This window comes from Nansenia antarctica, assembly GCF_963989245.1.
Source record: "Nansenia antarctica genome assembly, chromosome: 16".
Lineage (NCBI taxonomy): Eukaryota > Metazoa > Chordata > Actinopteri > Argentiniformes > Microstomatidae > Nansenia > Nansenia antarctica.
This window is the reverse complement of record NC_137686.1, coordinates 21,793,899-21,803,898: the sequence shown is the minus strand read 5'-3', so window position 1 is coordinate 21,803,898 and position 10,000 is coordinate 21,793,899. Positions and strand designations below refer to the sequence as shown.

The following is a 10,000-nucleotide window of genomic DNA, read 5'->3' as shown; positions in this document are numbered from 1 at the left end:
CATAATTACCCCATGCACATGATATCCATCAGTTCCTCCTTCGGATTCACCCGTGCTTTGAGATAAACCCATTGTGGTAAAATTGCAAAAATATCAAAATATTCTTTCACCAGGGCTGCAGAGTGGAAAGATCTCCTAATGCTTCGTGGCCATCTTGTCTATCTCCCGTCTCGAACGTCAGACCAGAGTAGTGGAACACTAATGGCAATGAGCATAGGTATGAGCGAGTAACAATCGGTCGCTCATTATCGCTAGAATGTCTTGATTTCAGTAAAGAGGAATATTGATTTGGAATATAGGTTATGGATAATAAAACATAGTATACGTAAATGTAAATGATGAAGGATTTTTCCAGAGATATTGTCCAAAATATTTTTATTGGTAGTTAAAGATTGGACATTGCTTGAAAGTACAAAATTCAGAAACACATTTTAAAGATTATATTTCCAACATTAGAATAATTTACACAGAAATTATTTAAGAAAGGCAATGTAAAACGTTCTGAAATAGACCTACATAAGGTTCCATATGAATGATATTTTGCAAATGCAACCCAACCCATTACACAAAGCTTTTTGAAATATATTCCATAGGCAACTTCTCAGTGTTGGTCCGGGTCTGCAATATGACCATGATTGAAATTAGCAGAATATGGTGCTTGACACGTGATAGCACAATAATAAGACATACTGCAAAAGAAACATAATGATGTAGGCTATTATATGTGTGGTACCGAATGAATTCAGTAATCAATAGCACTGATTCACTCTGAAAAAGCCGTAAAAGTAACACTCTCCTTAATGGGCTCTAGAATACATCAGAAACAAATATCACCTTCACAAACAAACTTTTTATGAATGCCAGTGACCTTGTACTAAAAGATTGCCCTGGTAGATATTTCTTTGAGTGGGGGCTTTCCAGTTTGATGGCAAAACATCCACCCACCACAACAGATGGCTGAAGCTTGTGTTACTCTTTTAATAAGGATTGCACTTAAAACAATACAATTCATAAAACGTCTCAGTCACGCTAGTCTTTGATGATTCTGAAAATTCCTCTGCCCTGAGTAGCACTCTGGTGACGAGGTGCAATAGTGATAACAAGTCCATAAGACTCCGTTCACACAAATTCATACATTAGATAAATTAATACAATAATTCTCTGGAATAGACATAGATTAATAACTAAATAACTAAAATATGAGCGACAAATCACAAAAGGCTATTGTTGTGACAATACAGATATTATGTCCAACTCATGTTGAATGATGAACCAAATGTGCAGAATCTTTCAACAAAAGAAGATTTCTGACATCTGAATAAAAATATGTTAATAAGAATATACTGTACATTCAAATATCTTTCTTGTTATTAATGTTAATTTAAATGTCCATGAGCCAGTCAGATCTCATAAAACCTTGGCGAAGACCGCTGGTCATTGAATAACCCCCTCAAATAGCTGGTTATCTGTGAATGAGATTGGTGCTTCTGGGACAGACTCAGATAAGCCAATCAGAGACTCCAGGAGGCAGGCGCTCGGCTCGTTGAAATGTGGGAGATTTGAGGAGCTTAGCAGCTGGAGATGGAGGAAGTTGTCTGGGTGATTGTGTCCTTTAAAAGAGTAGTGAAGAGGGCCGGTGCTACAGTCAGGGAAGTTGTCAAAGATCTCCAGGTCAGAGTCGGACGACAGGCTGAGGTCCATGTAGCTGCTCGACGGGTAGTCGATCGAGGGAGAGGGGGTATTTGGGTAATCTTGAAGGGGACTGTTGGCGAATAAGGCTGTGGCTTCGTTAGCGTTTTCATCTAGATACTCCGCCATGGAGGAACTACAGCTATTGTCTATGTGTGTGTAGGCTGTGTTCGATACACTAGGGGTGCCTGTAGTGTCATTAGTGAGAGCATAGGTGAGAGCAGAGCTGTTTAGACTCTGGTGTTGTGGTTGTCGGATGTGCCTCGCTTCACTCTCACTGCTCAGGGAGCAGTCTTCGTTTTCCAAGTCACAGAAGTTGAGGACGTGGGCCAACCCTCCGTCGTCCATGTCCAGCAGGGGCTGGTAGACCAGGGGGTTTCCCCCCGTGTCAGAGTCCTCGCTACGGGCAGAAGAACAGGAGGAGTCAGTCATGTCGCTGCTGCAACTGTTCTCCCCGGCTGCGGCCAGCTCGGAGCTGAAATGGAAGGTGGGGGTGGTGGGGATGGTGAGAGGGAGGCCTTCCTCGTCCATGATGAACCCGAAGGGGCAGCTGTTCTCCTGGACAGTCTGCTGTTGATGACCCTGGTCCTGGCTCTGGTCCTGGCTCTGGTCTTGGGTCTCCTCGGCGACTCTCCTCTGATCCAGGTGCTTCAGTGTCTCGTCTTGCAGTGCTCTCTCCAACTCTAACCTCATGACTGTGTGGATGTAGTGGGTCTGCACGCGTCTGGAGTTGAACTCGATGCGGCCGTTAGTGTTCCCACAGCCGTCCTTAGTGCATCCACATGGGAAGTTGGAGCGGTCCATCTGTGGACACACACACACACACACACACACACACACAACGACACACATATTAGTATGCCTCAGGCTGGAAGACCGTCTTTAACACGTCTTTAACTCCCAATACTGAATGGGGTGACTACAATTGCTTCCGATAAACATTTCTGCTACAATAAGACACATTTGGATCTATCAACCAGCAGTAGAGTTTCTTTGCGGCCCCTACCTGGCACTTGATGCCTGACAGACTGCAGGCGCAGGTCTCTGGTTCACAGAAGCCCTGGCAGTCACAGCCACAGTCCTCCCGGGAGAGACGCAGCGCGTGGAGCTGTCTCTTCTCCTCCCTGTCGATGCGCTTCACCCCCGCAGCCTTGAGCAGGGCCTGCCTCTGTTTGGACGGGTAGGGGTACAAGAAGCTTCCTTCCTCCAGGTCAGCGTCACTGATGTGGGAATCCACGTCCAACTCTTCATCTGGAACTTGGTCAATAGTGAGTCCGTCCGCGTCTTCTGGATCAACGGTGCCGTCGGCAGTCAGCTAGAGAGGATGGGAGAAAATGGATCTTTAGAGTCACGGAAGACTTCAATGACGTCAAGAGACATAATCGCATAATAGACTGCAAACAAATTTGCTGCAAACAAACGTCTACTCACTTTTGGTCTCAGCGCCTCCAGTCTCTCCTCCCACAGTCTCTCCCTTAGCCTCTCCCTGCATCGCCGTTGGCGCTCCAGGGCGTGCTCTGTCAGGGAGTACCTGCGGAGGGAGCTGTGCCTCCTCACCATGCCCAGGGTGGCACCCCCTCGACTGGGCACGCTGGTGAAACCCTGGCAGCGTGGGAACAGGTACACTGTCACCAGGTCGAAACGCACGTTGCCTTGCCCTCGCGCTCGCTTAGGCCTCTTCAGGATGGACCGGACTGGTGGAGGGAGAGGAAGAAACAGGGTTTAGAATCCCAGCAGGAAAGTAGTGAATTCAATGCCTTATTGATTGGTGCTATATCAGTTACAGTATGAACAATTCAGTTAGATGTGGTTTAGGGTGGTCTTTCATATGAATGAGAGGCATATACAAGTGATTGGAATAGGTGTTAAGAAAGGTATCATAAAGCAATGTTGCAGTGTATAGTCCAGCTCAACAGACATCTCTACAACAAGGAAGTTCAGTGTGAACATGTATTCTGCAGTTTTCTGAACAGCCACTAGATGGCAGACTACAGGTGTGTCAGTGTTCGTGGTTGTGTGACCCATAAAGGGTAAACAGAGTTTAACATGGTGGTGTTTCTTTGTTAAAAAGGAAATACCAAAGAGTATGTCCACTGTGAGAAGAGAGACAGATAGAGAGAGATGGAAAGAGAGAGAGAGAGAGAGAAAGGCAAAGAAAAAGAGAGAGAGAGAGAGAACCTGCATCTAACACAAAGTTCTTGCTGCAGTTTATCAATAAACATTTAGAATCTTTCTACTAAAGAATGTTTTTAAAAACCATCCGGTAACTGTTCGGTTTGGTGACAGTTTGGTATCAACAAACGCCCACAAGTCATCTGACCATCACACATGCTTGGTGATGAACTCTGGCTACCGAGGTCAGTAAACAACAGTTTAGTACCAAGCTAGTTCTACTGTTATTCTGTCGAAAGACAGTCCACACAGGGGCACTGTTTGTACTATCACTCACTTGTGACAGTACTAGTAGATGACTATGAGGCCTGAACCTTTAGTAATAAAACTCGCAGTTGACTGCCACAATCCCCCACGCTGCCTATATTTATAACTCAATGGACCGTAAAACATTCTTTGGCCATTGTCAACGCTAAAACAGTGTTTGACACCATCTGCAGTCAGGTCATGTTTTAATGGGATAGGTTCAAACTACAGGGATCTGAGGACATGATATCCAAATTGAATCCACATTTGATTGCCTAGTCAAATTATTTAGACACTGCACTCAGCTCAGCGGCAAGCCCTTTCTTTGTGGAGGGCTATCTGCATCACCTCTGACTGAGGCAAGCATATATTCTCATATCAGCAACTCATAACAGCTGCTGGAGGCTGATAAGAGACACTCCTAAACTACACTCACAAGGCAATGACTCAGATAAGAGGTTTGCATTATTTGAAAGGGAAAGAGAGAGAGAGAGAGAGAGAGAGAGAGAGAGAGAGAGAGAGAGAAAGAGAGAGAGAGAGAGAGAGAGAGAGAGAGAGAGAGAAAGAGAGAGAGAGAGAGAGAGAGAGAGAAAGAGAGGAGAGAGAGTGAGAGAGAGAGAAAGAGAGAGAGAAAGAGAGAGAGAGAGAGAGAGAGAGAGAAGAGAGAGAGAGAGAGAGAGAGAGAGAGAGAGAGAGAGAGAGAGAAAGAGAGAGAGAGCAAGAGAGAGAGAGAGAGAGAGAGAGAGAGAGAGAGAGAGAGAGAGAGAGAGAGAGAGAGTATTTAATGTATTATTTGCTGTGGAAACTTACTGGGTAAACTGGTGGTGGGTGAGGCAGGTATACTGGGAGTGAAATCCTGGTTGTCACTGGAGTAGCTATCCCCGTCGGATTCCCACTCCGAGGGGGAGGGGGAGGAGAAGGATGAAGGGGGCGAGGAAGAGAAGTAGCATGGGTCCTCCTCTTCATCCACCTCTGCAAACTTTCGTTTCAGGACCCCACTCATGGCTTAATTGTGGTTGTTAAACAATCTGCCTGAACATAAAACACAATTGGAACATTAATATTAACAATGATTAATACTCCTACTGAATAGCTATTCTAAGATAACATATTATCTCTCTGATAATATTTCCAAGACAGATGTGGGCAGTCTAGTAAATATCTAGCTAGTGTACATGAGACGTGTTAAAGTCGTGTTGTCTTTCTCACATAAATGTGAAGTGGCAAGAAAGCCAGTGGACTCGAGTTTACTCCTTTTCCAAGTGGATTCTCTCACTCTGAGCACCTTGAGCAAACTAAGGTGTGCAAGCTTTTCTCAAACAAATCCAAAGTCATTGACTTTTGACACCTCTCGTTTTCAACTAGGACATTTCCTTTTCAAATAGATACAACATGCAAAACCTTTAACATTTAGGCTACTTTGCCATAACATCTTAACAACTGCCAACAATAACGTATCTTATCTCCCGTCGTTGGCCAAAGCCAAAGCAGAGTAACAGGATACTTATTGGGTTGTTCATGATACGTGTAGGGATAGTTCCTCTCTCGTCTCATTCCTGGAGAGGTGTCGCTCATCTGGTCTAACAGGTTTTAGGACGTCTGCTTGTTAAGACTAATTAAAGCCTGAGAGACACTGATTAGTCCAAACATTGATACGCTATGAGGCGCGTAGCAAAGTCCAAACAGTAATGCTTTAGTTAAAGACACTGGCAGACAACTGCAGGCGGGGAGAAACAAATCAATAGCTCTTTCTCTTTTCCCCCCTTAGTAATTAACATTCCAGTGATTCCTCACGTTTTTCGGGAAGAAAATGTGGAAACACGCAGGCCAAGTAGAATATTCCAGGCAAATATGGCCAAAGAAACAGCCTATTTTTGGCTGTGGAACATGGAAACCACTTCTGCACATGTACCCATGTATACCCATAATGATTGCAAACTTTGCTTTGGAAACTATGAATATACAAACAGACTTACTACTTGCTTACAAGCATGTTGTTGACTAAGAAAAGCACTGCACTCTATTATCTGAACCCTTGCCCCCTGTGCCAGCCAGCCAGCCGGCTGAGGAGATAGGATTTCCCCTGAGGATTCTCCTTCCTTGATTCCAAGGTTACAATGAGTTCTCATATTAGTATTTATCTTTCTTGCTGCTTACATGCATGACTGACTTTAGGGCAATTTACTCTTGGGAGAATCTCTATGAGAAAAAAAAGTGTTACAAAGCAGAGAGCGTTATAGAAATATATATATACGGTATATGTTACGGTACATGTGGGAATACGGTAGATGTGGGAAAACTAAGGTTAGGGTTAGGGTTAGGTGCTAGGGTGACTTGGTACATGCTGGCATGTCTAACCCTAACCCTAACCGTAGCACCCTAGCACCTAACCCTAACCCTAGTTTTCCCACATGTACCGTATTCCCACATGTACCGTAACATATACATATATATTTATATCCATAAATATATATATTTACACTGAATTTATTCAGGATCCTTTGGGAGATAATGGGAGAGCGGTCATAAGGAATGTTCCAGTCTTGTCTGGTCAGAACAGCACAGGACAGGGTGGACGACATCTTGCCTAGCTCAAGCTCAGCCGGGGGACAAGAGGACACTAGCTGAGGCCAAAGAGACAGCTAACCCTGTGCAATACAGCTAACCCTGTGCTCTTCACACCAACCCACCCACCCAGCCCTCCTACACGGGAAACCCACTGTGCCAAGAACACACGGAATCAAGGACCCCAATTGAAATAAGCCAGTGGCTTTCTTGGGTTTTTATCCTGTTAGATGACCTTGTATGTAATATGTACTTTCATGTACCTACTTCTGCAAATCTTCTAATAAAGTTTTCAATCAATCAATCAAACACTGTGCTGAGCTAAATGCAACTCTGCCCAGGTATCCCAGGTAACGGCATGGAACACAATGTCATACTGTACATAGTGGAACACTGACTCACAAACATTCCATGCCAGGCAGACGTATGCCGAATACAAGTCCTTTTACACAGTTACGACAGGTTCCCAGACAGGGAGTGGATATGTAGCTACGCGTCATGTTCCATGTCATCATACAGGCGGAGATATTAGCTCCAGCCACAGCTACTTGTATGACACTGCCCAATTTACTGTATGTCTCAACAAAGTGTGGAGGAGCCTGACTTACTGTAATGTATGTGACTAAGCACAACAGTATGGCATTGCCATATATGGTCATGTGTCTGGCATGTGTGAATAGACAGGTAAAAGGTTGCCACGAGTGGAATGGCTCAGTGAATCATCTCATCAGGTCTGGATGTATGTATGGCTCCCTGCACAGCTATTTGTCCAATCATTATCACGGGACTGTGTGTAGTGTAATATCCACAATCGGAAATATCAATTATTCTCTTGTAGGCACTTCAGAAAGAATGATGGTTCCTTCCTCTCCCCTAGTGTTTAGGGTTCTCTCTAAGAGACATTCCTTTCCTGTACCTCATTCATTCCAAATGGAATCTGATGAGTGTACACTTGTGTGTTGTAAGGGGGGCTACTGAAGACAAATAAATAATTCAATGACTCACAGCAGCAGAGATTCCTGTCTTGCATAGCAGTAGTGGAACACAGACACAGACACAGACACAGACAGACACAGACAGACAGACAGACACAGACAGACAGACACAGACAGACACAGACAGACAGACAGACAGACAGACAGACAGACAGACAGACAGACACACACACACACACACACACACACACACACATCAACGCTAATAGTTTCAGCACACGGACCTTAGAATAAACTCAGAACAGACTACTCCCCATGTTGGCTTGAATCCCGTTATAGCGTGACCCCAACTCCGGCCTCTGACCTCCTCACCCCTGGAGATGTACGGTTGGATCATCTCTACATGATTCCTAATCATGTGTCCTACAATTACAACATTGTTCTCCCCCAACTCAGCTCGTGACGTTAGAATTATAAGGTTCTATCTCCATTTTTGTCAAAATTGAGTTTTTTACTTAATCTGATCCATTAGGTGTTTATTAATGCCTGTGTGATGTTATTTTTAAAATGTTGACATTTTTTGAGTTAGTAATTCATAAAATACAAAGGTTCCATCTCACAAAACATAATGGAATGTAAAAACTTTGACGCTCAATATCTCTGAACTGCCCTAAACGGAGATAGAACCTTATCATTCTAAACTCACGAACTGTTTTGTCGCGAGACCAAACCACATCGGCGATCCCCATCTAATGGTTCACACTTACTCAATGTCCAGGTTATTTTCCAGCTTTACACACGTGTGTGCCTGATCACGATCTAGTCCGCTAATTCAACGTACAGCATATTCTCTATAAGAGATAATGTTCGTTTTCATTAGATGAACTATATTTCATAGAACTTTCTTTCTGTTACAAATCGGTTCAGCCTCTACCTGTCTTGACTGGTTACAAAACCCGCGGGGTGTTGAAAGAAATATGTTTTGTAACTAAGCACACACAAATACTCACCAAAAGTATACGATCCAGCATATCCATGTACAGTAAATCCAATTTAAAAAAAAAACGATTTCAGCGAGTCAGTCAAATCAGTCCTCTGTGACTCACGTATCCTCTCTGGATCAAAATGTTCCAGGTTTTAAGCTCTGTAATCTGTCCTTCTCTGAGACTACTGTAGTGGTGCGTATGTGCGTATGCGTGTGTATCCGTCAGCGGAAAACTCCTCCTGCGCCTCTGACGCAGACAGGCGGTCACACAAGGAGAGGAGCGACTCACACACTCACACACACACACACACACACACACACACACACACACACACACACACCACGCACACACACACACACACACACACACACACACACACACACACACACACACACACACACACACACACACACACACACACACACACACACACACTTCGCCTCGCTGCCCACAGCTTCCTGTACAGGTCTTGGGTGGAGATGTGAATGCCCTTAAGCGTTCCTCTGGAGGAAGCTCCCTCCCTCCCTCCCCCTCCCTCCCTCCCTCCCTCCCCCTCCCCCTCCCTCCCTCCCTCCCTCCCCTCCCTCCCTCCCTCCCCCTCCCTCCCTCCCTCCCTCCCTCCCTCCTTCCCTCCCCTCCCCTCCCTCCCTCCCTCCCCCTCTCCCTGCCTCCCTCCCTCCCTCCCTCTCTCTCCCCCCTCCCCTCCCTCCCTCCCCTCCCCCTCCCTCCCTCCCTCTCTCTCTCTCTCTCCCTCCCCCTCCCCTCCCTCCCTCCCCCTCCCCCCCTCCCTCCCTCCCTCCCTCCCTCCCCCCCTCCCTCCCTCCCTCCCTCCCTCCCAGGACAGGACAGGACAGGGTGGGTTATAGATCACACTGTAGGAAATCGAATAGATGACTTGTTCATTCTTTCACAGTCAGCATTGTTGCTTGCCTGCTCAGGGTTGCTCAAGCCAAGGCACATAGGTTCAGCAGTACATACACCCTCCCCCCATCCTAACCATTATGGGGAAAAGCATCTCTCTCTCTCTCTCTCTCTCTCCTCTCTCTCTCTCTCTCTCTCTCTCTCTCTCTCTCTCTCTCTCTCTCTCTCACACACACACACACACACACACAGTGGAGTTCAAAGGTCAGTGACCCTGAGCCTTCACATAGTCAGAAACTGGTTTCAGGCGGTACTCCTCACCACCATATGCATTGAAAAAGACCTTGAGTCTTGAGTCTTGTGTTCATATTACACAATTTCCCCCCAAATCATGTTCATTCACATCTTGTTTCTTCCACAGTATCTTTTGATTGTGTTTGGAACTTACAGCAGAGGGATTATACATTGCATATTCTGTAGATGCAATGTCTGTTAGTTTTTTTTAGTTAGTGTGACTTTCAGGCAGACCAAAATGTGACATATAAC

General features: G+C 45.3%; 2 protein-coding genes across 2 annotated transcripts in view; both read right to left on the bottom strand.

Moving 5' to 3' along the window:
- The window catches only part of LOC308172121 (uncharacterized protein), a gene marked incomplete at its 3' end in the record, with an annotated part of 5,607 nt that extends 5,530 nt beyond the window's left edge, over positions 1-77 (bottom strand). The window contains exon 1 of the mRNA XM_080547031.1: positions 10-77. Coding sequence (XP_080403157.1) covers positions 10-72 — 63 coding nt within the window. The 5' untranslated portion in view covers positions 73-77. The remainder of the gene's footprint in view (positions 1-9) is intronic.
- Positions 78-383: 306 nt separating this feature from the next.
- LOC308171867 (cysteine/serine-rich nuclear protein 1-like) lies at positions 384-8,854 on the bottom strand. The gene is made up of 5 exons (XM_080546772.1): positions 8,618-8,854; positions 4,918-5,139; positions 3,121-3,383; positions 2,696-3,004; positions 384-2,493 (listed from the first exon to the last, which is right to left on the bottom strand). Exons 2-5 carry the CDS (start codon positions 5,108-5,110, stop codon positions 1,435-1,437), a joined length of 1,824 nt encoding a protein of 607 aa, XP_080402898.1. The 5' UTR covers positions 5,111-5,139; positions 8,618-8,854; the 3' UTR covers positions 384-1,434.
- Positions 8,855-10,000: the final 1,146 nt, after the last annotated feature.

Coding starts and splice junctions, on each gene's coding strand:
- LOC308171867 (XM_080546772.1), bottom strand. CDS start 5,110: ATGAGTGGGGTCCTGAAACGAAAGTTTGCAGAGGTGGATGAAGAGGAG. Junction 3,384..4,917: donor ACCCACCACCAGTTTACCCA/GTAAGTTTCCAC, acceptor TCCCTCCACCAG/TCCGGTCCATCCTGAAGAGG. Junction 2,494..2,695: donor TGTCAGGCATCAAGTGCCAG/GTAGGGGCCGCA, acceptor GTGTGTCCACAG/ATGGACCGCTCCAACTTCCC.